Genomic DNA, 26,479 nt, shown 5'->3' on the forward strand with positions numbered 1-26,479 from the left:
TATGCAGCATAAGTTGGTAAGAAGATATTTCAGTAGTCCTTGTTCCCTGTCATGATGAATGAGGAATATGCTGAACCACCTAAGAAATGCCTTCTATTTCATACAAATATTATGAAAATACAAAAGTTTTATATACTAGTGAAATACACAGTACTGTGAGTGCATGTTTCTTGCTTTAGTGCTTTTATATGTGTACTGCAATAGCAAACGGTTGGTGTTGTGGCAGTCTACCCACATATTTATGGCGTATTTCACTTTAGGGATAATTTAAGCAATACAGTTTTAATCAGCACCCTAAAATATGAGTTGACTGTCAGAAGCTGCTAGATTTTTGTTTATAACACTCGTATTCAACTGCCTACTTTTTACTCTCCTTACTTTTTGTATTATTACTTCAAAGTAAAAATAACTATTGCTGTGTTCTATCTTCTGTTTGTATGAGTGTTCACACTTATATTAGTGTACTATAACTGCAGAAGTTAAAAAAATACTCCTCTGTGGAATGGCCTGGGAAATGTTTGCTCTGACTGAGTAGTAGTGATGCTGCATTCTTTTGTCACAGCTCTGGGTCTGGCTGGGATGGATTTCCCTCACAGGGTTGTGCTGGGTATCAGTAGCTGGAAAGGTTTTGAGAACCCACCAGTGGTTTGGCTACATGTGAGTAGTGCTCCATGGCATCCAGGCTGCGGCTTCTTCTCTTCTCCCAAGGCACAAGTGACAGGACAAGAGCAATTAACCTCCAGTTGTGCCAGGGGAGGTTTAGATTGGATAGTATGAAAATTTCTTCACCAAAAGTGTTGTCAAGCCCAGGAACAGGCTCCACAGGACAGTGGCGGAGTCACCAGCCCCGGAGGGATTTAAAAGCCTGATTTAAAAAATGTGGCACTGCTTGGTGAGAGGTTTTAGTGGTGGGCTTGCCAGTGCTGGGTTGAGGGCTTGACTTGATGAGCCCAGGGGTCTTTTCCATTCTAAATGCATCTACAGCCCCTTGAAACAGGCTCAGCATGGGAGGTTGGGCTCTTTTTCTTTTTTTTTTTTTTTTTTTCCCGCAGATGTTGCTTCTGAAAGTAAAGTCCGCAAGAGAAAAGAAAACTCATCACCACAAAAACTAGTGTAACCTCGTCTAGCAGGTGTCCCTGCCCATGACAGGTAGGTGGAACTAGACCATCCCAGAGGTCCCTTCCACCCCGAAGCGTTGTGGTCTGTGACGAAAATCTCATCTCGACCATTCCCCTCGGCCCCCGCCTCTCTCCGGCGCTTGTCCCGCCGCCCCGGCCGTGAGGGCCCGGCCGGTCCCGTCCGTCATTCACAGCCACCCACGAACAAAGAGCCGGCGGGCAATTCCCCGAAAGGAGGCTCAGCCGGCTGGGAGTGGCCTCGTCTCCCACGCAGATAGTGACAGAAACAGAGATCACAGTCTCCAGCTGTACCGGGGGAGGTTTAGGTTGGGCATTGGGAGGAATTTCTTCACAGAAAAGGTGATTAGACACTGGAACGGGCTGCCCAGGGAGGTGCTGGAGTCACCGACCCTGAGGTGTGTGAGAAAAGACTCAGTGCCCTGGTGTGGTTGACACGGTGGTGTTGGGTCACAGCCTGGGATAAATGTTCGCACAGGTCTTTTCCATCCAAGCTCATTCTGTGATTTTCCGGTGGTGGGGGCGGCGAGCCACGGAGCGCCTCGGCGCCGCGGGAGTGGGTGGGTCCCACTGCCCGCGGACACCTGAGGCCCGGCGTGGGGGACGGCCTCGGCTCCTGCTCCGCTCCCGCTCCCAGCCCCGTTCCGCTCCCGCTGCTCTCCCAGCCCCGACCCAGCCGGGCCCGCTCGGCAGCGGCGGGGCGGGAGCGGGGCGGGCGCGCGGTCACCTGACGCCACGGCCGCCGCCATTTTGTCTGTGAGCGTAATGTGAAAGGGAAAGCCGGGGCGCACCCGCGGGCGGAGGCGGCAGCGCCGAGCGGTGCCGGGAGCCGAGCGATCACCGCCGCCGCTCCGCGGAGCAGCGGGAAGAGCCCCGGCGGCGGCGGCCGACAGGAGCCGCTGAGGCGGAGCCCGGCGAGCGCTCCTGCCGGAGGGAGCCGCCGGCGCCCTTCCTCCGGGAGGCTGCGCTCGCCCCCGGCCGCGGGGGAGCCGCCGGCCCGGCCTTGCGGGGGGACGCGGCGGAGCCGCTGCCAGGGCCGCTGCGATGATGTCGGGACAGTCGATCACGGACCGCATCACGGCGGCGCAACACAGCGTGACCGGCTCGGCCGTCGCCAAGGCTGTGTGCAAGGCGACGACCCACGAGGTGATGGGCCCCAAGAAGAAGCACCTGGACTGTGAGTAGGAGCCGGCCGGGTGGGCCCGGGGTTGGAGCTCCGAGCCCGGGGCAGCCCGTCGGGCACGGCCGGGGGAGAGGGCAGAGCTGGCCGCTTGCATTGGAGGGGGTGTTGGGTAAATCTGGGTGGACCTGACTGCTGTGATCTCCAGAACTTATTTTCCACGTGGAGGGAGCGAGGTTTGTAACACCTGGTCGCGCCCGGGGAGCAAAAATATTCCAAGCTCATGAGCTGTTCCCGCTGAGAGCTGCTTAGCTCTTGTGCTCTGGATACAGTGGTGCTTATTAATCCGACACCTGAGGAAAAGGTGTATTTACTGTTGCAAGGCAGAATTTAATTTTTTTTAAGCGCTGTTTAGTCCTTCTGTGCATCCCGTGGACTACATCCGTTTAAACATTTCGAACATTTCCCGAAATACCATAGTTTTCTATTTTACAAATCGTGAAATGAGGTAAAAGATTAAAGGCGAGGTAAAGGGAAGGGCGTAGGTTGATCAGTGCGTTTCTTCTGGATGAGAGTATGTTGCCGTTAATACGTTTGAACTAAGTATGTTAAAACGTCTTTGTCTACACCAAAAGATGCAGAGAGTTACCCCTGAAATCTACAGAAGTGTCAGTGGTGTTGCTTCGCGTTAGTAACAGAGTAGCAATTGGAGTTCCTGTCTGATTGCTCAAAAGTGCACAAACCTTGTACATTCTGTAGCATACCCGCTCTGCAGCTTGTGAAAGCGAAATAAATGTGTGTGTTTCCATTAAAGAGAGGAAAAAAAGGCTTGAAGCCTTTTGCTGGTTTCTTCAAAGACAGGCGGGTAGTTTTGCAGGATTCATGCAAGTTGATGGTACTAAAGGTGCTGCTGGTTCAGGCTCTCGGCAGAAGCGTTCCGGGTTATATTGTTTGAGGATAGTTGGGATGTGTGACCCTGTGACACTGGTCTGCTCATACTGGCTTGTGTGAGAGCTTTTGGTGTGGATCAAAGAGTTAAAACCAGCCAAATATATATTTCATTTGTTACTGATCTGAATGGGTGGCATCCAGCTACAGTAGTGAACATTGCAGCTATTGTGTTGAAATGAAAAGCCTTAAAACTGGGTAACTGACAATTTGTTTTCTAAAGATACCTTTTTAAAGTTACCTTATTTCTTCTGGTCTTGTGTTCTGCCTGTGGTACAAGTTCAGTGAGGTAACCTTTGAGTCCAGAAATGGCAACATAACAGGAAGCCAGAAAGTGGTGACAGCTTGCTCAATAGTTTGAAAGGTTCTGAATCCTAAAAAAGGTAGTGTGTTGTTTGAAAATACTATTGAAATAATGTCATCAGCTGTAAGTCACCCTTACAAAATAAGAAAATGGAAACATGGAACAATTCTTAACTTCAGAATACCATAAACTGATATTGCCTTTTGACTAACAAGTTCCTTTTGATCCCAGGCTGTTTGGAGCTGTCAGTCAGTCTCCTGACAGTCCCCTTCTGTGCCACGTGAGTTCTGTATTCTGGTGTAATTCTTTTGCTCAGATTTTGGCCTAAGACAGAAATTTTATTATCACTTGGTATCTGAAATAGAGGAATACTTTGGTGGGGTAGGGGAAAAAAAGATCTGAAATATGGTACCTTAAATATGTCTGAAATGGCTTAAAAATTCCCAATGAACATGCTCCTGTCTTCATTGAGCCTACCCAGGCACTGCTTTTCAAACATCTGCAACCGTTTGAGTGGCGTTTTTATTTTTTCACTTGACACAAGACTTAGTTGTATTGAATGTGAGCAGCAATCTCTGGAAAAAAATCATACAGTATGTTTTTCCAAGATACGGTGCAAGTACTTCCCAATTGAAGTAGATTATGAAGGAAAACATAGCTTGGATTTAATGTAAAACTCTGGTAGTTGTACTCTGGTCACTATGTGTGTGTGTCATTCAAAATGCTACACCATCTGCTATTATTTGTAATTGCTGCTCAGGAAAAAGCTTTACCAGGAACAATTTTTTGAGAGTTACTGCAGTTGTATCAGGGATTGTGGAGGAGTATCAGTTTGTGCCCTCTGTTCAGATTAATTCTTAAAATCCCCTTACTGCCAAGTTTCCTCAGCAAGAAAAACTGTGGTATTACAATATAGGTTTTTACAGAAAGGTGTTACATATGCAGTGTCTGTGAGTATTTAAGTGTCTTGTGGTTTATCTGACTACTAACTGCTGAGTAGTATAGTCATATTTTACTTCAAGAGTGAAAAAACACCCACAAAAAATCCACCCCAAAAACCTAAGCAATGTCAATGGGCATACTTGGGGATTTACCTTTTAAAGTAGGTCATGGTGTCCTAAATAAGTAAACAGATCTATTTCTGTACTATTTTGTAATATTTTCAGATAATATAAAATGCTCTATAGAGACTGATAGTGGAGCACCTGAAGGTCTTGTCTCTTCTTTCCTGGTGACAGATCTGTCACTCCCTCAGAGTCTGGGTTACAGCAGAGTGGGGCTCTCACACCTTGGGAGGCAAACATCCTCTTGTCTAACCACTGTAGAATCAAAAGAAAAAAGAATAAATTAAAGCTGTAGCCAAGATGGTAACTGGCTGAGTAGACTTGTGTGTAGACCAAAACTTGGAAAAAACAAACCCCTAAATTAATTGCAGCTTAAACTTTTAAATTAACACAGTAATGAAAAAACAGCTTCTGTTTAACTTGTATACAACCCACTAAAGAAGCACAGGGGAGGGGAAGGTAGTTAATGTTCTTAATCAAAACTGAAAACTCCCATATGTATACAAGCTTTGGAAACATTCTAAGAAGTGGTAATTCTGGCGCTGTAATTCTGGTACTGCCCATTCTTTCTCTTGGCAGCTTGAGCTTTTGACTGTCAAGTGAATGCTGATGCAGTGTGGTTCTTGCAGAGATGTGCAAGTTGTGATACAGAACAAAGGCATTTTTTGAATCCTTTACACAGACCAGTGGCTGTCATTCATTTGAAGTTCTTTAGCAATTTGTGAAGTTTTTCAGCACAATAATTGAGAAAATTTAACTTGAACAAAAAAATAGTTAATATTGTGGGAATCTCTAAATGGAGGTTGTATATAGCTTTTCTTAAAACATTATGGGTTATCTGTCCTGTGTCCTTGTTTAGTGGGGGAGTGGGACAGAATAGCTGAATTGCTGTGCTTGTGTAAAGTAACTCAAAATTCTGATTTAGCTGTTATATAATAACTGAAATTTAAAGATTGCTCTCAGACATGCACTATGAGCAAAGAAGGGCAAAACAATGTTTGTAACAGTTGAATGCTGTCTTTTAAGTCTTCCAGCAAAAATTGTTGCATTCCTTGGCTACACTGAGAAAGTTGGCTGAAGTGGCTCTGATGTTTTACATTTTTGTAACGTGCCATCTATGATGCAACTTTCTAGAAGAAAATGTATTTTTTTAAGACTGCTGGGACTGAGGAAAATGGTCTTAGCTCTTGTATCTGTCTTAAAGTAGTTTCAGTCCTGTGACAAAATGGAAGAAATACATGAATATTAAACTATTATGATTGCTTTTATCTTATGTATTTACAGCTCTCTTGAGAGAGATTCCTGACTCAAGAAAATTATGGCTTTTCCTATTACTTAAAAGTTGAAAAGTATGTCAGTTTTTTTTCTGAGAATTTTCCAAAAACCTGATATATATTTTTTATTTTGTTTTTAATATCTGGATTTATGCTGCTCTCTGAAGAGCTGTATAGCTTCATAGATGATGTGCCAGTATTTCAGATGAGTTGTGGAAAAGAAATACTAAGTACTCTTCTAGGCACTAAGATTCTCACAGCTCTTCCAGGCTGCTTGAAAAACCCCTATGGTACTCTTCTGGTTTAAAGCTGTTAGATTTATTATTTTATTTTATTTTATTTTGTTTTCATTTTTCTTTTTTTTCTTTTTTTTTCCCTGTGTGATGTTAACATGTCTCTAAATTCCATTCTAGAAATAGCGCTGCAGTTTCACTTGCAGTTGAAATGATTCCTCTGGGTAATTGGCAAAATGCTTTGAGTTGTGAAGTGTTTATATAAGTACTGCGATAAGAAAATGAGCATCACTCACCCTGTGCATTTCATCCCAGTTTTTGCTGCCAACATCCATGTTACTGTTGCCCAGCTGTCAGTCTCTCAGGTGCATGTGTTCCTTTCTCCTTCCAGCTGTATGGGGGTAATAGCCTCTTCCTTCTGTGCCACCAGCTGTAATAGATCCCTACAGTTGTCTCTATATAGATACTCCCCTTGCAGGCTTAGAAGAATCATGTTAGAGAAATGGCACTTGCATTTCTTTTTATGTATCTCAGTTGTAGGATTAACATGTAATGCCAGCTTTATTTTTATTGCTAGTTGTAAAATAATATTTTTTTAAATTACCACAAGTAGCCTTATTGAAGCCTTGAAGTAGCCTTATTTTTAAACTTGGTCTTTTGCAACATGCTCTTAAGAAAGTTCAGTTTTGGCCTATAAAATGCACTGACATTTTTTGCTTAGTTTGTATTTCAGAGACATTTTGTTTGTCTAAGCATGTGTTCTCTCTGATATTGGTAACTGTGACTTACATGCTTCAGTGTTGAAGGAGGTTTGGAATCAAAGGCCAGGCTGTGCTGAGTCCCCCCTGTAAAAATTGTCTTCAGGGCAGCCAGTGGGTGTTGTCCTCAGCCTGTCTCAAGTGCATGGGGTGGCAGCTCACTCAGCCACAGCTTGAATTGGACTCCTAGTGGCCCTGCCTATGTGAGGTATTTAATTTTGGTTGCCTTTTGAAATGGATAGACGTGTAACTTACACAGAACCGTCCATGCTTGAGAATTAAACAATAACAAAAGAGCTTCTCAAATACAGCAGAGCTCTGTCAGCTTCACTCTGTTACTGACACTTGACAGAAGAGATCTGCATGGCTTCTTGTGGAAGTAAACCTTTATTCTGGCATAAAGCAAAACTTGTTTTATGGATGTGGGGCTTAAGGAGAGCTCTCCAGTTAGAGCACTGCATGCAGGTGTAACAGTAGGATTCCTGTCACATTGTGCCCCAGCAGCACTGCGAGAACACTCAATAGCAGGCACAAACATTAGAATGTGCAAAGGATCTCCCAGTGTTAGCATCATCGTGGGGTCTGCTGGAACATCTGCTGGGAGACCTTAGCTTGAGGGAACCTGACAGGACAGAAATCTCTGGGGAGCACTGGCAAAATATGAATGAAAATACCTCGGCTAGCTTGACTGGAGAGCAGCAAGATTTTGGGTTTTAACCTGGATCTTCCTTCTAGTTTCATCTGTTATTTAATAAGCACATTTAGTATTGAAAAATCTTCAGTGAAAAAAATGACTTGCTTACTGGTTATGTGAAGCAAAAGGACTTTGTGCTGAAGTAATATTTTTGATAAGCTGTGTGGTCTTTGACCTCAGCAGATCAATGAAATTTCTTTAACTGTTACCTAGTTTTATAGGTATTGCTCTTGAAAGAGTTTGTGAGATTTTTGTTGGTTGGGGTTTTGTTGTTTGGTTGGTTTTTATAAACTGAGAGTAGAACTTTTAATAGTCTTGTAACATTTCTGTGTGGGGTACAGACACATCAGCTGCTGGTCTTAGATGCTGCTCAGTATTTTCCATGTATTTCTATAATACCTGATTATAAACTGATTGGATTCAGGAAGACTTAGTTGCCTTAGTATATTTTGAGATAACTACTTGGAAATGTCGCAACAAGATCCTCATTCAATTGATGAGGCTGTTGCTTCATTATATGAGGCAATAATTGCCTATAGACTGTTTGGACTTCTAGTTTGAAGTACTTACTATTTTGACAGAGCATGTGATGGTGATACAACCATGAGTAGGGAGCAGAAGCTAACAAATTACTTGGGTTTTGAGAAAGTTCACATTTATAAAAATTGAACTATTTGAATACTACTCAGCAATAAGGTTTTGATGCATAGCTTGCTTAAAGCTCCTTTCTGGTGCTCTTCTTTTTGTGCAGCTATTTCAGCATTTTTGTGTGTTGCTAATAAGAGTGAAAGTTTTCATCCCAGCTTCCATGTGTTGTACGTACTTGGAAATCTCTGACATCTGAATGAAATTAGTAACTTATTATAACTTGATATAACTTGCATTTTATAGCTTTTTACCTTGATGAGATACTAAAATTCTTTACTCTATTAAAATTACTCTGGTTATTAAACTATTTTAAACAGCAATTTTTAATCAAAGGACTTTGTCTTAATAAACCAATCTTTAGTTAAAGTCTATCTGTAATATACTCTGTGCACTAGAAAGATACATTTTAAGTGCAGTATTTCTGTGAAATATTTTTTCCTAAATTATCAATGTGTGAGCTCTAAGTTGACATTTAAAATGCTTCTGATGACAGTCTGTGCACTCTGTGCTGCTGCCCAGGCACTTGCCCTCCTTCAGCTCCTCATCCAGACAAGCTGCACAAACAGCACTGGGCTCTGCTGCCAATGGGCTGCTCACAGGCTCAGCTTAAATGAGAGGCCACAAAGGAAGCTTTTCTAACCAAATGTTTGTTTTACTGGCCTTGCCCAGTCCTTAGGGTGTACTTTGATCACACCTGAGCCAAATTTAGCACAGAGAGAGAATAAATGTCTGATGTGCATGTCTTGAGGGGTTTAGAGTAGTCCTGGGTTCAGTTCTCTGCTCTTTTCTCAGCAAGTGCCTTCTTTTGCCTTCTCAGGCAAGTGCTCTTCCCATGTGTGTGCTGGAGCCTGTCCTGGTTTTGTGCTAAGTCTCAGGCCAGGTCTTGAACCTCTCTGTCTCTGACCTCCCAAGTTAATGTTCTACTATAGAGTTTATTGTCAGTCTAGGACACAAAGAGCTTTATTGTATGAAAGCCCAAGACCTACCATGATCCATCACAAAATACTCAGTAGGCTTGTGATCAGGTGTTTTTAAGCTAAGTGGGAGGGTGCATAGATGCAAATTCTTGCTCTTAATTCTTCCAGAAAAGAGGCATATTTTAGAGATTGATAGCATTTCATTGCCATCGTGTGTGAGTACTCAGGCCTAGGTGGGAGTGGCAGGGTTGTGCTGCCTGTTGATCTCATGAGGTTGGGATGTCTCAGCTTTTTGTTACTTCTCAGATTTTCACTTTTTTGGTTAGATGGAGTGGCCTTGAGCATTGAGCATCCAGAAGGTCACACATCCAGCCAGCTCACACTGGCTTTCAGAGACTAATTTGGGCTCCATTTTAATGGAACAGGTTATTTATTGATGAGCTATTGGGACTCCATCAAATTACTGAAATGCCTTTGAAGTTCATACTTGGAGTGTTTCAGTAAAATGTAGTGAATCTGAGCATGGAGAGTAAAGAAGCTCAATTATTTCTTAAGCAACTGAAGTTAATGCTTCCAGTATGAATTCTCAATGTGAAAACCACAAAATAACATGTTGATCGTCTGAGCGTGTAATTCATTGTAATGCTTTGATTTTTTTTCCTTTAATTTAGATCTAATACAGTGCACAAATGAAATGAATGTGAATATTCCACAGTTGGCAGATACACTCTTTGAGAGAACTGCAAACAGTAGCTGGGTTGTAGTGTTCAAAGCTCTAATTACAACACACCACCTCATGATGTATGGAAATGAGGTAAGACATAATTTATTCTCTTAAAGCCTACTGGACAGTTTTTAAAAAATTGTCTCAATCTGTAAAGCATTAGATATGTACTTCAGTTTTTCAAAGATTTTGTTTTTTCTCTACTGATAGCTCTAAAGTATTTGTCCAGAAGAAAAAAAATATTCCTTCATTATTTCAATACCAAAATATATCAGTGTTTGCAGTTTACCTGCAGGTATCTGGGTTGGTCTGTGAGGGAATAATGAGTGACCTTTCTAGAAAAAAAGGCTTGAAAGACTTCTGATGAGCTTTACTTCATTAGGGTAGTGCTTATCAGTAAGAGCACAGCAGAAGAGTCTTGTTAGCACTCTGTAAATGTGCAGCCAACCTAATAACAGATAAGAAAGAATACTTGATAAAGGGGACAGGAATATGGTGACTGGAATATTTGATCTTGCAAAGCATCGTCTAATGGGCTGATTCTTCATCTGTTGTTGCTGTTAGAATTCCTCTGAAGCACCCTTCTACTGCATTTAATTCACTTAAATTATTTCATCACAATTTATTAAAAGCTTCCTAGTCAATAACATGGAGTTAGAAATGTGGCCTCTCTTGCACAAGTTAAAAACTAAACTGTGGTCAGGTGACAGTCCTGAACCTGCGTGTGGTCATTGACCTAAGAAATGATTGTTCACCACTGGTAACACTGAAGTGACAATTCTTGGAAGTGCTTTCCAGCCATTAACCTGCTGTGAAAGCTTGGTGTTCCTCCTCTCTGTCACGCTCTGTGAACTCGATAGAAATGACCTTTAAAACGTAGTGTGCTCTTCACACTGCAGCAGCTGAGCTACAGCAAACTTCAGAAGCCCGGGTTATGCAAGTAGTATTTTTGTTTTGTTTTTTCCAGCTTGTCTGTTCGAAAGTACAAAGTTAACTAGGCAGCTTTTTCTAGGATTATTTGTATTTTATTTATGAGCAGTGATGTCTCTTTGTTTAGTTTAAATTTATATTTCTGCCAAATCGAGTTTTGGACATCAGAGGCTTTGCTAATGAGTATTTTCAGGTTCTCCTCTAATTTTTTCCCTTTTGACTAATTTCTATTGTATATAGAGGTTACTAGAAACAGCTACAAGGTAAGTGTAGTTTGCTTGTAATATGCTTCTATGTTTTGACTCTCACAACAATTACATTCTCTATTTTTTCTTCACCAACAGCGCTTTATCCAGTATCTTGCATCCCGGAACACTTTGTTCAACCTAAATAACTACCTGGACAAAAGTGCCATGCAGGGTAAGGATCTTTCACTGAAGGAGATCACTCTACTCCTTTTTCTCTGTGACAATGCATGCATTGGTGCACACTAGGAGATAAATGACATTTAAATGGAAGGCTGGTTTGATTTTTATTCTGTGAAACACCAAAGAATGTCCAGCCAAGAATGTAGACACAGGTAAAGTGACATTGAGTTACCTAGGTGAGTACTAGAAATCTGTCTGTATGCAGCATTGCACACACAGCTGTAAATTTTACAAAGTGAGCTCTTAATGCCCATTAGAATAAACCTGATGAATTATCAGTACAATAATAATTTCTGTTGTTGTATTTTAAAGACTCAGCAGTAAATATTTACTGTTAAGGTGCATGGAATGGTTACTAGGATGTGCTGTGTAAATAGGGAGAACTTCTTCAAATCTCTGATAAGTCCTTCAATTACTTGCTCATGGTAGAAAACGTTTTTAGGTTTTTATGTGGGTTTTGAGGGATGGCAGATAAGTTACCAAACTCTTCAGCATTTTACTAGGAACACATTTTTATTCTAATTTCAAGTACATTTTAACAATAACTGCTTGGTGCTAGCCTGAGCTTTCATGCTCAGTTCTTGTCTATTTTAATGTGTTTAGGTGTTTATTCTCATAATTGCACCAAATGCTTTCCTAATCTTAGCTACTTGGGAAGAAACTAATGTCACATCTCAAGATCCTGGAAAGTGCCTAGGAAGGACCTTTTATACAAGCTGACATAAAATAAGCTAGTAGGAGAACAGTTATTGAAAAGTACTGAAAAACTTCAGTTTTCCCTTCATAATGTCTAATTTACAAATGCTCAATTTTTAGGCTATGATATGTCTACCTTCATTAGGCGATACAGCAGATACTTGAATGAAAAAGCACTTTCATATAGACTTGTAGCGGTTGACTTCACCAAAATGAAAAGAGGGTAAGACTACTCTGCTACTTGTGTTTGACCCTTCCTGTTGCAGGGGGTGGGACAAGGAGGGCCACAGTTGTTCCTGAACTTGTCATAGAATGGTGCTCTTTTGGCCCTTGGAAGCAATGTTGCATTGTTGAAACAATACAATGTGTGCTGATATTTTTGTATCTTGTAAATGTGTGCCCTTTACTCTGTAGGATAGATGGAGTGATGAGAACTATGAATCCTGAAAAACTTCTGAAAACCCTTCCAATCATACAGAACCAGCTTGATGCACTCCTTGATTTTGATGTAAGTACTTTAAGCTCAGTGTTAAGTAACATCCTCTCACTTTGAAGTGAGAGTTTCATTATTTTGTTAAATACTAATTTACTTTCTCATTGCTTTCTACACAGGCAAATCCAAATGAACTAACAAATGGTGTTATAAATGCTGCCTTTATGCTCCTCTTTAAAGATTCCATTAGACTTTTTGCAGCATACAATGAGGGGATTATTAATCTTTTAGGTATGTGAGAATTTTTTTAGCTTTTGAATTTTTTGAAAGACGTTGAAAAAACTAAAGAACGTAGACAATTTATTACTTCAGTTTCTCAATAAATTTTCTCTGTTTTGTTGCTGTTAAATGAAGCCTGTCTTAGTTTTAGTGACCAGGAGCATAGGCTTACACATCCACTTCTACCTGGAAGAATGCATATTGAAACAGAAAGTGAAATGAGAGGGTGGTTGGTGAGACTGAAACAAAAATACCGTGAAAGTCCAATGGATAACCTTTGCAATTGGACTGTAAAGGTTTGGTGAGATATATGATGTTTTGAGTATTTAATATACTCACAGTATGGCTCAATTCTGTTTTCCTGTTCTTTCTTTAAAACTTGACTGGTCACCTTTGACTGGTACCTGAATCTGCCTGAGCTGATAAGATGAAATTGAGGTGTTTTTTTTAAGGGTGATAAGAACCTAGTAAAGCCTTTTCATTACCATTTAAGCAAATTTATGAATGAAGCCATCAGTCTGTTCTGTTAATCCACTAATTTTTTACTCAGTGCTATATTTGTAAGTATATAGAGGAAAACCATAAAAAGTAAAAGATGTGGCTGATGCTCCTTTTGGTAGGTCAGTTCAGTATACATTTGATACTTCAGTATCAAAGCGTATTGATACAGGGTCTAAAAAGGTAAATAAATACCAGGAATAATTTCAAATTATAAAATAATTTGTCTCATTACCAGCTTTTAGGAAAAAAGCTGAATTTTAGAAAATATTCACCATAATACCTAATTTAATGATTTGCACTGATTCACATCCACGTTTAATAAATTTTTGCATTATAGTCTAACACACTGAAACAGAAAAATCAGTGGTTTTATATTGACTGACTTATTATAAAAGGTTTATTCAAGCTTATTATATAAGCTTGAATATCTGAATAGCTTTGAGTTACTACTGTCCTGTTACTGAACTTTGTGTCAAATTAACTTCTATAATACTGCGTCAGTTTTTTGCCTGGGAGGGTGTTATCTTACAAGAGTTTTATTTGCATCCTCAGAAAGATATTTTGATATGAAGAAGAACCAGTGCAAAGAAGGCTTGGATATTTACAAAAAATTTCTTGCCAGAATGACCAAATTGTCAGAGTTCCTCAAAGTAGCAGAGGTAAATAAATCTATGTATATGGAAAGGATATAATTTAACTGTCTGTATTGGTACACAATCAATATTCACAGAAACACCTTGAAACAGATTGTTTGCTTAACTTCACTATACAAGGAAGTTTTCTAGAGATTTTAAAGATATTTTAAAGATTATATATGCTTGTTAACATGGTGTGGGATTCTTGGGCATCCTTTTTATTAGCCAGACCACATAGTAAACTTTCTGAAGTATCACTATAAATTTTATGAATGCTCCAGAATGTATAAACTGATTATTACAGTCTATTTAAAGATATTTATAGGGCTCTCCTTTACTGTAAGTACTTAAAAATTGATAACTAGTTTCAGTAAGCAATGTGGCTGTTTCTAATGCTTCTAGCAGGCTTTTCTGCATGAAAGTTAGGCTGGATGAAAAGCTGAGTTTGCCTTGAGATGCTGTTTAATGTATTTTTGATTTCTAAGGTGTGTTCCTAGTGAAACTTGTAGCAGTTCAGAAAATTATGAATATCCCTTTTTATTATGCTAGATTCTATGTAACACTGCTGGTTTTTGTGTTCATTGGCACTGCATGTAGTAATGTATTTTTTTTCTTCTTTTTTTGTAAACCCAGCAAGTTGGAATTGATCAGGGTGACATTCCAGATCTTACTCAGGTCAGTATATGTTGCATATTGATTAACCCAATTATTTTGTTCTTTGTGTTTTTAAAGGTTGGTATGTAGCATATTAATTTTTCTTCTTGAGGCTGTATTCTCTTTCATGTATTTATATGTGGGAAATATGTATAGTGGCTTCTCACATGGATTAAATGTATTCAATAATTACACTTTGCAGTTCTTAATGAGATATTTTGATTGTTTAAAACAATAAAACCTACAGAAAATAATATTTTTCAAGAACTTCTGGTTTTTATCACAGAGCATTCCTTGGCAGGTAGGCAGAAGTATCTTGCCATACCTAGAGGAAAACCTATTTCACTCTAACCTAATGTCTTCCAACACACTTAAAGATGACAGGGAGCTGGTTCAGTTGAAATTTTTTTCTGTCCCCTTAAGTCTGAAGAATAAATTTGATGTTTCAATATCAGCTCTTAATGCTGGCTTTTATTTTACTCAGTAGTATGAGGGACATGTGCCATGCAGGTTGTGTGCTGGAAAACTCAGTCTGAAAGGTGGAATGCAGGGAAACACCTTCCAGTGGGGATAATCTGAGGGGCAGAAGGGAGGTGAGAAAATGCTTTGACCTGCTGAACAGGAAACCCTGATAGTGCACAGAGGTCAATAAGATTATTCTTTGTGAGTCCCTTCAGTTTATAGGGATGTTTTATTTCTCACCTAGGGCCAACCCAACAGAGCAGAGTGTTTGTCATTATTTCTCTGTAGCACAGTGTAACCTGCAGGGTGCAATAAACAGCCTGAGGAGACTTGGGCACAAACTGTAGTGCCTTAGAGCTCGAGCACTGGAGCTGCTGGAGTGCAGTCAGTGACAAACTAACAATCTAATGTGTAATGTTTGAACAGTCACATCTAATCCTACACTAGCTTCTTGAAATTCAATTTCATGGGCTAATCATGAAAAATATATCTAGTGTGAAGATTTGCCTAACCTTAATCAGTGTCTTTTTAGTATGGAAATCAAACCTAAGCCACAAACTTCCATTGTCAGTGGTGTTCATTACTGCCTACAGTATGATTTCCATCTGAAATCATGCGTGCTTCAAAGCACAAATCTCTAATGCTTGCTCCTAGCATTTACTATTAATCACTTCAAGAACTTGCCTATGTGGTATAAAGGAACTATGACTGAAACCATCAGGGTAAGGGCAGGTAATGATTGAAAACAGTAGTTTGAAGTTTTCTGTTGCTGTTTGATCTTAGCGTCATACTTTGTCTTTTGATTAGTACTGCAGTATTCAGCTGGGCTGTATTATGCTAATCACATTATACTGAAGTTATTTATACCTCACTGGGTTAGTGTGCACTTGGCCACTTAATTGGGTCATTAAAAGGCTCTTGAAAGCAAGTGGGGTTTTTTTATTTACTGGGAATAGGGGTATTTAACTTCATTTGCTGCTTTTTTTATCTGAAACTTTCAGTGAGAAAATACTTAATATCTACTGTGCCCACAACATTTTATTTCTAATAGCTCAGCTGTTTTGTTGTAAGAGCACTTACATGAGAAGAGCAATTCTGAGCTGGTGGTAGACCTCAGCATCCTGTGCATTTTGGCAATTTCAGTGCCACTGTTAAACATTCCACTTAGACAGAAAATTTCATGGCATTTAATATGAGTTGAATAATTGTCCATCCATTTAGTGCCACTTCAAAAAGGATTTGCTGTAATTTCTTAATACTGCCACTTTTGCCTGTTTCTGTGAAGAAAACAATTTCCTTTGTAGGTGGGTGTTGCTTTCTGTTAATAGCTGTTCTTATATTTCATGAACATAACAGGGTTGTTTCCCTCTGTGCGGATGTTAGTCTGTCTTGTTAGTCTGTTGTGGGGGGTGGGGGGTGGAGATGAATCTTGAAATACAGCCTTTCTCAAGTCAGTGCCTGGATTAGCCCAGGTATAATTTCTGATATAAAACCACCCTGTTCACTCCAAGTCTGATGTTTTGGTAGGCTATCTGCTGTAGTGAGAAAGTTCAGAGGGGGTTACTGGATTGTTTGGTTTAGTTGTTGTGGTTGAGGGGGTTGTTCAGAGGGTTTTTAAAAAAGTACAGAATATGCATTTCCATACAAATAAGTTTGAGTGGATTTGGGAGGAAAATAATGCAAGGAGAAGCTTTCTGGAATTAGGGCATGGTCTCCTGTTACTAAGATTATCTAAGCAGCTGTGCCATGCAATGCCTTTTGTAAGCTATTGTGCCTCCTGAAAGGTAAAAGTATGCGGAGGTTTGGTTTGATTGGGTTTTTTTTGTTTTGGTTTTTTACTTGTTGTTTTGGTTTTTTTGTTTGGGTTTTTTTGTCCCTGGTACCTTTCCAAAAGGTTATTTCAAAATGTCCCCCTTGGGATTTAGCTGTCTGGGTCGAACGCTGAATTTATTCATGACCTGGGATGAGGTAACTACACCGTCTTAGCTTACCTTGCTCTACTTAAGAAACATATAAGCTCAGGTCTTCAGTTTAAGACAAGCAGTTTTATAGGATTATTTTGATTGCTTTTTTTTCCATCTCTGAATTAATCTAGCTTGAATTTGCCTTCAATGAAAATGAGAAGGTAGAATTGTGCTCAGTATTTCAAAGAGGAGCTTGCCTGCCAAAGCCTTGTGTGAATAATATTTTCCTCTTTCCAGGAAATGCCTTGTTCTAGCTTTTGGTACAGAAGGGCTAGCAAGGGCAAGTTTATTTTTCCTCCAAACAATGCCTGTTATATCTGTTCTACCTCCTGAAAGTTGGCAAGTGGTAAGAGAGACTTAATGTCTCTGAAACCCTGCCAAGTGAGGAGGACTGAGCTGGCAAATAGATTTACATTTTAGAGGTACATGCCTTTCATCTAAATCTGCAGTAGGATTTATTTCGCTTAGAGTAATTGAGTTGGTTTATTGTACAGTTACATGTTGAATAGCTACTCAATCTGCAGTAGTGTCCTTGGGATCAGATTGGATTTGATTCCCTGTTTTATCAAACCTAACATCCTGCTGTTGTCAGGTGTTTCTACTGCAAGCCTTTGACTATAAATATTTGAGTGGAGAGTGACTGCGTTTTTGTTGTTACTTGGGAAAATATGTAAAAAATGCCAGGTCTTTGTCTGGGGACTTGTGTGAGTTTAAGGGAGTAGTGCTTCATCAGCTTTGGTTATTCAGTTAATTCTAACATAGCAAATACTGTTGCCAAAACCAAGAATCTGACTTGCATGCACAGAAGCAGAGCCACTGTGGGGAATCCTTCCCTCCTGCCTCTGTGATCCCACTCCTTTTAAGGAACCCCCACTGAGTAGATGGAGTTGGGTGTGTAGGATGGCAGCAAAACCCAAAGGCACCATTACTGATGTGTGAGATTTTGTTTGGTTTTCTCACCAACTAAAAACAATCTCTGTACTAAACAATGATGTGTTGATAGAAGCAGTGTTTTATAAATACTTTTAATTTTAGGCACCCAGCAGCTTGCTTGAGGCACTGGAACAGCATTTGGCTTCTGTGGAGGGAAAGAAAACAAAGGAAGTCTCTGCTGCCAGCAGGTGAGCGCCCAATGAATTACAACAGTGCCTGTACTTTGGATTTGCCCTTGTCATTCTAACAATGTTCAGGATTCAGTCATGTGCTATTCTTGATTTTTATTCACTTCTGAATGTATCTTCCTAGAAATATAAATGAAATATCTAGTGAGTAATAGTCTGATAGCTTAGCCACGTTTGAAATGTAGGTATGTCTGCTTGTGTCTCAGACAGACTTCTGATTATGCTGTAATAAATCACTGAGCTGAGACCTTGTATAATATTAATCTTAGCTTCTACTTTTTAAAAGTCCTTTGACTTGTAACATTTATAAGGTGTTTGGATTTTGATACTCTTCCTACCCAAGACAGGATGGTATTTATCTGAATTGTTATTATTTTTATATTCATGGCCTACCTCTCAGACCATGAATTTATCTTGACCTTCTCATAAAAGTTCTTCAGCCCCTCCTCAGAACAGCCAAATTATCTTAGATGTGTTGTTCTGAAAGAAATTGTGTTATTCTTTCTGTCAAGTATTCTTTCTGTCAGTATGTATGAAAATATTTCTGACTGAATAATGAGAGATCTCTTTTGGCATAGGCATTCTCCCACAGAAACTTGGTAAATATTGATAAATGTGTCAGGCTGAGCTATGTTCCCAATTTGCTGTCTTTCCCCTCAGATTATTTTTTTCAAGAATCTAAGGATTCACTGCCACAATATTCTGTTCCTATGTATAATGCTGTGCTTTCTTTGTTGTTACATAGTGTACAAACAAGCTTTCTGTGCCTCTGACATTAGAATAACATTCCAGTCTAGTCTAGATAACTTTAAAAGGAAAGACAACTGTTATGTTCCACATTTTCCTGTTCCTACCTGCTGAAACTCGAGGGAGTCTCTCTGCGCACTTGTGCCTCTTTGTCACCAAACTGGTTTTGGGGTGTCTGCCCTTATGTACCAGAGAGTAAGGAGAGAAGTGACTGGGAAGGAGGATGACACACAACTAGATAAGGCACTTGATGATGAAACTGTGAGTGATGTGTACCTGACCGTGGGTTTTTTAATAATATTTTTTAAAATTCTTGCTCCTTTTTAGAGCCAGTGCCCTATCCAGTGCTGTTTCCACACTTGCCAATACAGGAATGTCCTTCAGCCGAATGGATGAGAAAGAAAAGCAGCAGGCATTGGAAGAGGAGCAAGTTAGACTGCAGGCACTTAAGGTAGGATGTTTTTATCAAGTTTTGTATTCAAAATTTTTTATAAATTGATAACATAGTAATGGTCATAAAGCTTGCAGGGTCACTCAGTGTTTTATGTGAGGAGTGTGAGCTGTGTAAAACACACACCTGCGTTTTGACCAGTGCTGTAGAAATGCAGTGAACATACCTAGAAGTAGTGAGCGATGTAAACCTGAAATTAATTTAAACAAAGCTGTTACATTGCTACATTATGATTGGGTTGCACCTTGTCATACTGATTTCTGAACATCTGAGTTGGACTATGAAGAGACTCATAAAGTAGGGAAATGAGCCTTCCTGAACAAAGGTCCATTGAGCTGTTTCTCTGAGTGACTGTGGAGGGAGCCTGGAATGTGTAGCTTGATTAGAAGTGATTTACTTCTAGGCAGATATGGATTAAAAAAGAATTATTTGAAACATCAAGTCTCGCCTTGATTTTTACATGCTTTGTTAAAGCAAATACTCTTATCTCTAATTTCAGTTATTTTTCTGTTTTTAGGACTTTATAGAATTAAAATTTTCTTCTTTGAAAAGGTCTCCAGGACTGAAATGTTAATAATTTAATGAGACTAAAATGCCAACTGTCTCTCTTACCTTTCAGGAGCAGCGATTAAGAGAAATCTCTGTAGTATCAAATTCTACTTCCACATCAGCATCCCCAAGCACTTTATCAGGAAAAAGTGTGAATACCACTGTAGCTGTTGACCTCTTTGCTGCACCAGCACCCACAACAAATAGGTGAGAGAGATTTTGCTTTCCAAAAGAAGCAGAAATTACTGCACTGACCTGTAACTCCACAATCAGCTGCAAAACTGTGATCCTGGTTACCTTTTGGGTACCTTTTGCTGATGTTTTCTTGGTGTACCCACAGTAATTTTGTCAGTAAGTGCTTAATTACCAGTTTTTTTGTATCACTGTTGTTGATGGGCTGCTAGCAAATAAGAGAAAATGAGATTGGTATTAGTGTTCATAAAAGCAAGAGTGCAATGCCTGTTACATATCTTTATATTTCTCTGTCTCTCATTTCTTATCCAGCATGCCCAACCTTTCTAGTGATCTTTTTGATCTTCAGCCTGCATTTGTTCCAACTGTGCAAAGTACTCCAGCTATATCAACATCAGCAAGCAATGCTTGGGGAGGTGAGCTCATACCTTAATTTGACTGTCTAAATGATAAGGGAATTCTTAGAATACAAGGTTCGTACTTAAATGAATCTGCATCTTAAACCTTAACTATTTTGCATCCAAACGTTCGTAACAAAATATGAAGTAAATAATCTGAAAATTCTGACCAACTTCCTTGAACACATAGCATTAGTGTTGATGGAACAAAGGAGCAGAACTCTTCTATAAAGGGGACAGGGAGAAGAACTATAACTCAAGAGCTAAGTTAAAAAACACTGGGAAATAAAACCTAAGCAAGTGTAACTGAGAAGATCCTGGACTAGTACTTCTATTTAATTAAGCAATATTTAATATACTTCTCATTTAAAAGGTGTTGGTAATTTCAGAGTTCTTGTTAAAAAGCTGTGGACTCCAGTTTCTTCACCCATCCTTCCAAAGAATGGTCAGGTTAGATGTCAGAGAAATGGCTTAAATGCCAAAAGCAGGCAGTGATAACTCCATGGTAAATGTTAATATTTTAATAGGTGGAGTTGATGCTCTTATGTGCTATTTAAAAGATAGATAATTGAAGCCAAAAATGTAGCATCTAACTTCTTTGATATATGTTCTGTCATTCTCCCCCTCCCACCTTATGTCAATAGCAGAATTATTTTCCCTAAACAAAGAGCTGTTAAGATTTTAATCTGAAACTATAAATTTGTATCTAAAATTTGTATTTAGATAATATCTATCTAAAATTTGTATCTAACTTTGATCATTAGGTAGAATATTTACAATTTGACTTTGTCTAGAGATTCTCATATTCAATCATTTCAGTCTGTTTTTCTTTTCCATTATTTGTACTCTGTATTCTTTCCTTCACTCCTGCATCTGAAAGGTCCTTTCTCGTCTTCAAATGGTTGTGTTGGTTCTCCACCTCATCTGGACATCTTTGACATGAAGCCAGTTGAAGAAGCTGTAAAATCTGCCACCCCTTTCATCAATTCTTCTTTTTCCTCCAAACAAACAGTGGAACTGTTTAGTGGTAAAAAACCAAACCTCATGTAATTTATTTGCAACTGGAGGTGATAATGCTAATAATGTGGGCCATGTAGTCTTTTTGTGATATGGGCCAATTTTCACTTTTTATTAACAAGTGAAAATGGTACATTAATGCCAGGTGTAGTAAATTATATGTTTCCTTAAACATTTATTTCTGTAGTTAAAATAAACTATTGTTTTGTTCTGCTTGCCCAGTCTAGACATCCTAAGACCTGCAGCTGATTTCTTTCAAACTGCAACCTCCTTTCTCTTTTGTATTGGGGAATGCAGCAGTTACTTGGCTTTTCAAATCTGTAAAATAAAAAAAATAACTCTTTTTATATTAGTAAAATATCCTCATTTTTAACTGCAGACTTAATTGTTGGGTTCCCTCTTCCTTTTTCTCTTTAAAACTGATCTTATTTTCCTCTCTCTTTTTGTAAAGATGACTTTAGTGGTCATAAACCAACATATGCTTCTGTGTATCATCCTATGACTGTTGATGGTAATTCGATTTTTTTTTTCTTTTTGTTTTTTAAAACTTTCTGGTTTCACTAGAATGAATGATATAACTTCATGGGTGTATTTCATTACTCAACTTTTTTTTCAGGTTTTCCTCTTCATTCAGCTTCTCCGAGTACTGCCTCTTCAACAATTAATGTGGACTTTGATGCTGTTTTTGGAGGAAAATCTACAGCACCAGAGTACAGGACTGCAAGTGGTAAAAACTGCCTTATGACTAATTTATACCCTACAGGCAAAAATTGCTTAACAATTTAGCATAATTGCCATTGCAGTTGGAAATTTAATAACTTAATATATTTGCAAGGCGATTATGGGCTGATAAGAGGCAATCAGTTCAGTTGTTATTTACTTTAAAATTAGCTTGGACTGATTTCATTCTCTGTGTAATAACTGTTTCCTCTCTCTCTGGGGGAACAAACTTTGAATGTGGCCCACTGGATTCTCCTGATGGGTAAGCTCATGTTCATTTTTCTTCTGTGCTTTCTCTTGATGCATGGTGATGATTTCCCTCTGATTCCATCCAGAGGCACAGTTCTTGCAGAAGTGCAGAACTGGTTGTGTGTGTTTCTTGAAGAATACATGAGTTAGAGTCTTTCTCTTATGTGTAGCAAAGTATTGTTAAAGTACAGTTAAAGATTCTTTTAGATTAGTAGGTACAATACAGTATTCCATGAAAAATAAGAAGTTAAACTATGCTTCTATCAAAGTCTTAAGTACTTCCATCATGTTGAACCTTCACATATAAATATTCAAATTAGTACTCTATAAAGAAAATACCTCCCTGGCCTATAGATGTCATTTATTAAATATAATGTAACCATTTTGTTAACAGTTGCTTTTATTTTCTTTGTTTAGGTTTTAACTTTCTAGATGATGTATTGCAACCCACAGTACCACCACAAAGTCAAAGAGCCACTGTAGCCAGCCAGCAAAGTGGAAAAATTTTAGCAAATGACCTTGATTCTTCACTTGCAAATCTAGTAGGAAGTAAGTGTGAAGCTTTTAAAATTTACTTTCCTATTTTTTACTAAAAGCAAAATAAGCTTTTTTCCCCTCCAAAATTAAAATGCTTATGGCTTTTGTCTGCTTCTTTTCCCCCACAGATCTTGGCTTTGGAGGAACTCCATCCAAAAAGTAAGTGCATATATGTACTTAGAATATTCTCATGTGACTGTTTGAAAGTCTCTGGCACTAACATGGCAAGGATCTCATCTCTTGAAACAATCCAGAATAACTGAGAAGTGCATTGGAACAGTGTGTTTGTGGTCAGTCAGCACAACGTGGCCAATGTTAACTTTTAAAGTAACTCACTTTAATTAGTTTTGCAATTGCTGTATTTTTATTGAAGTATTTTTACTTTTAGTGTTTAATGAAAAAGTTACCTCAAACTCCAGTTAGTCATTATATGCACAGTGCAGTACTGATATAGTTACCTTTAAACACAAACAGAAGCCCCAGACTTCCCACTTACTGGAGAAGAGATACATAAGTAATTACTGAAATTCATTTTTTCTTCATAGATTTCAGCTGTGTGCATGCTTTAAGGGATGTTTGGGTTTCCTGTGATATTGTTTTACTCTAGCTGTTGTCTTTTCGTGAAAACTAACACCATGGCTTCATTTTAGATCAGATATGCAGTGGTCTCAGCCTACAGAGAAAAAACTTACTGGTGGAACAAACTGGCAAGCAAAAACAAGCACATCAACCACGTGGACCCCAACTCCCTTACCCACTATTCCACACATGGTAATTTCTGTACTGTGAAATCACACTTCATTCTAGCAAATGCTGCTTCTCTGCTTGCATTCATTTCAAATTAAATTTAACTAAATTTAATTTTCAAAGGCATTTGATACAAGACCTGGGGTAGCAGGGAATGCTTACAGGATCATAGGATCTTACTGAATGAGGTAGAGGTTTTAGCATGCTTTGTTTCCCCTCACTGAAAAACTTGTCCCTTAAGGGCTTACATCTCAAGTGAAGGCTGGATTACCTGTCTCAGCTGATAAATTCTTTCAGGATTGAAACAAATGTTCCCAGTCCAGAAAATTCCTGATGTGCATATTTGAGATGCTCCCACTCCCCCTCACATGCACATGTGCACACAGAAATTCACACTTAAGAATCCAAAGAATGTGTTTTAAGGGCAAAACTGCAGTTCCTTCCAGTCTTTGCTCCTTTTTCAGTTTTATCGTGAAACACTGCTGCAACCCCTGCAAGGCACCTCAATAGTGAGGTCAAGCAGCACTCTGGACTTCTGATAATGCTCAACAGCAACTTCATATTTTTAACACAGTACAAAATGTTAAGTGTGTCTTTTATAGTTATTTAAATGAAGAATTTTCATTTCTAGGAGGGGTATTTTTAGGCAACTGACTTTTCTATGATTTTAAAAGATTTTTCAACTGTGTTATATTCATAGAAATTTGAATCACTTCTAAAATATAGCTCTTAGAAGGGAAGTAGATGTTCATCTCAGTTACATAGACAACTAGGATAATTACCACATTTCCTGTGAATTTTGGACTGCTGTCTGACTTAATTTTGCAATAACCATAGTTTTGCCTCTAATGCCTATTTTCCTTGTCTTATAACTATGCTTATTCAGAATTAGAGAAGTTGGATACAGTATTTAATCCAGTATTGGACTCAAAAATGAGAGTAAAAAATTTAATGACAGGGCACAGTTGTATTGCACTCTCATGTGAGATTTTTTGAGACTATACAATCTCTTTATCCCCTCTAGGTGCTCTAGAATGTGTTGCTAAAGTGCTGATGCATTTCTTTTTCTGGAACATAGAGGGTACTTTAGTACCCATTGATCACTGTGGATTTAGAGTTATGTTTTTATTTCATGTGTTCATCAGGTCTAAGCATTTGACTCTTTTATGCCAGGTGTCTGGTCATGCACTTTCAGGAACTCCCAACAGTTACTGATGTGAAGATCTAGCTCAGCTCTGAGCCTCTTTAAAATGTGTGCCTGAGAACTGCAGAGCTCTCAGTGTCCTGTCTGGCCTCTGGCACTCAGAGCTCACCCTCCAATTCATGAACCACTGCATCCTGTCCCATAGCCAAGGGTTTAACCAGCACCTGGGATTCAGTGGAATTAGCACAGCTTAACAAAGCGTGGCCTTAGGAAGCACATGAATTGCTGGGCCTGTGAATGTAACCTGATGTAAGGCTAAAAATGCTCTTCATTTTTCTTTTGTCATATTGTGTTATGTGCTGACATCAGATGTTAGTATGTGGGCAACACCAACCTGACTAAACATCTGTTGCTATTCAGTTCCTAAACCAGATGGTCACTGGCTTTCTTGGCTTTTTTTCCTATGCCCTTCTCCAATAATGGGAGGAAGAAGGAGCATTGCATGCCATGCCCTCTGAAAGCTTCTCACAAACGTGCCTGTGCAAGCAAAATGCTCAAATCTGGCTAGGTGTAGTAAAATTTCTAATTTTGCTGTAAATTGTACTAGTGGTAACTTTCTAAGCTTATTAACTTATGTTACTGTCCTTGCAGTTTTTTCCTCACACTTTAATGGTTTTAATAAATGAGCATAGTTAAAAACTGTTATGGTACTGGCCTTGAATCCATCCCTTAGTTAGAATTTCCAGCTTGCATACCTATTAAATAATTTTCTATCTTATCCTTTTGCTATGCCAGAATGGAGTACACTATCCTGCATATGTAAGTCAATTTCTTGTAAATACATTGGTTATTTTTAGTACTGAAAAATATGTAGTTTTCAAAGTTCTGTATATCTATTACTAAGTATGCATTCGTTTTTCTGAAATGTAAAATTTTCTTGTTTAAAGGTACCTGCTCCTATCACATACCCATTGACCACACCTCAAGTGCCTGTATATGGAATGGTAAGAAGCTTGATTTGTTTTGTATTCCTGAAAACTGAGTTGTCTCTACCAGTGGGTTTCATGTCATGAATTATGATGTTCAGACTATCTTGAAAATTAAATGTATTTGCAGTAGTGTGTGAAATCTGGTATGTTTCTCACACTGCATTGCAAGAGATGATTCTGAGGTTGATATAGTGGTGGTTGTTAAAAGCTTTGACTTTATTCTGTGTGTGTGTCTATATTTTTCTTTTCTACTATAATTCAAATGCAAAAAGATGTATCTTGTGGAAGTAGTTTGCATTTTATATATTTGGTTTTGTGGGGTTTTTTGTTTTTCTCACAGGTACCTCCTCAGGTTGGAGCTGCTCCTTTGATGGCACCCCAGACAATGATGTACACACAACCTGGTCTAAGGCCAACAAATCCTTTTGCACCCGTTTCTGAAACTCAGGTGAACAGTGATATTGAAATTGTTGTTGATATTGAAACTTGAAATATTGTTGATATTGAAACTTCAGCCTTTGCAAACACAACCAAATGCTTCATGAAAGGCTGCAGGTCTATTTCTGCATGTGAAATTGAGGGGTTCCTCAAGGGCAGCAATTTTTTTTGGTGAGGAGGCAAATTCAGATGATGGAATTACAGGAAGCAAGGAAAGAGTCAAAATCAGATTTTTACTTCTCACTGTTTCAATATTAAGTAAACAGGAGTGGTGAAGGTATGTAGGTTTTAGTCTCCCTATGACATTAGCTGGATACTTGGTTTAGTCATGCTGACCAGAGCAGTGCTGGAAGCTTCTTCAAGGATCAGGTGATGTGG

The 26,479-nt window shown here is 39.0% G+C and overlaps 1 protein-coding gene across 5 annotated transcripts in view; it reads left to right on the plus strand.

Annotated features, from left to right (window-relative positions):
* The first annotated feature begins 1,466 nt into the window (after positions 1-1,466).
* VBP1 (VHL binding protein 1) overlaps positions 1,467-26,479 on the plus strand; it is a 39,760-nt gene continuing 14,747 nt past the window's right edge. For 2 of the 5 annotated variants that reach the window (XM_030967352.1, XM_030967346.1), the window contains exons 1-21: positions 1,628-2,313; positions 9,768-9,910; positions 11,095-11,170; positions 11,995-12,097; positions 12,289-12,382; positions 12,487-12,598; positions 13,640-13,746; positions 14,356-14,397; positions 17,838-17,923; positions 18,998-19,121; positions 19,741-19,877; positions 20,175-20,278; positions 21,141-21,287; positions 21,729-21,788; positions 21,894-22,004; positions 22,679-22,795; positions 22,912-22,942; positions 23,434-23,554; positions 25,470-25,493; positions 25,622-25,678; positions 26,004-26,111. In XM_030967352.1, coding sequence (XP_030823212.1) covers positions 2,181-2,313; positions 9,768-9,910; positions 11,095-11,170; positions 11,995-12,097; positions 12,289-12,382; positions 12,487-12,598; positions 13,640-13,746; positions 14,356-14,397; positions 17,838-17,923; positions 18,998-19,121; positions 19,741-19,877; positions 20,175-20,278; positions 21,141-21,287; positions 21,729-21,788; positions 21,894-22,004; positions 22,679-22,795; positions 22,912-22,942; positions 23,434-23,554; positions 25,470-25,493; positions 25,622-25,678; positions 26,004-26,111 — 2,037 coding nt within the window. In that variant the 5' untranslated portion in view covers positions 1,628-2,180. Of the gene's footprint in view, positions 2,314-9,767; positions 9,911-11,094; positions 11,171-11,994; positions 12,098-12,288; positions 12,383-12,486; positions 12,599-13,639; positions 13,747-14,355; positions 14,398-17,837; positions 17,924-18,997; positions 19,122-19,740; positions 19,878-20,174; positions 20,279-21,140; positions 21,288-21,728; positions 21,789-21,893; positions 22,005-22,678; positions 22,796-22,911; positions 22,943-23,433; positions 23,555-25,469; positions 25,494-25,621; positions 25,679-26,003; positions 26,112-26,479 lie in introns of all 5 variants that reach the window. The other 3 variants (XM_030967347.1, XM_030967348.1, XM_030967351.1) reach the window with 3 other exon arrangements.

This window comes from Camarhynchus parvulus, chromosome 4A, assembly GCF_901933205.1.
Source record: "Camarhynchus parvulus chromosome 4A, STF_HiC, whole genome shotgun sequence".
In the NCBI taxonomy this organism is placed as follows: domain Eukaryota; kingdom Metazoa; phylum Chordata; class Aves; order Passeriformes; family Thraupidae; genus Camarhynchus; species Camarhynchus parvulus.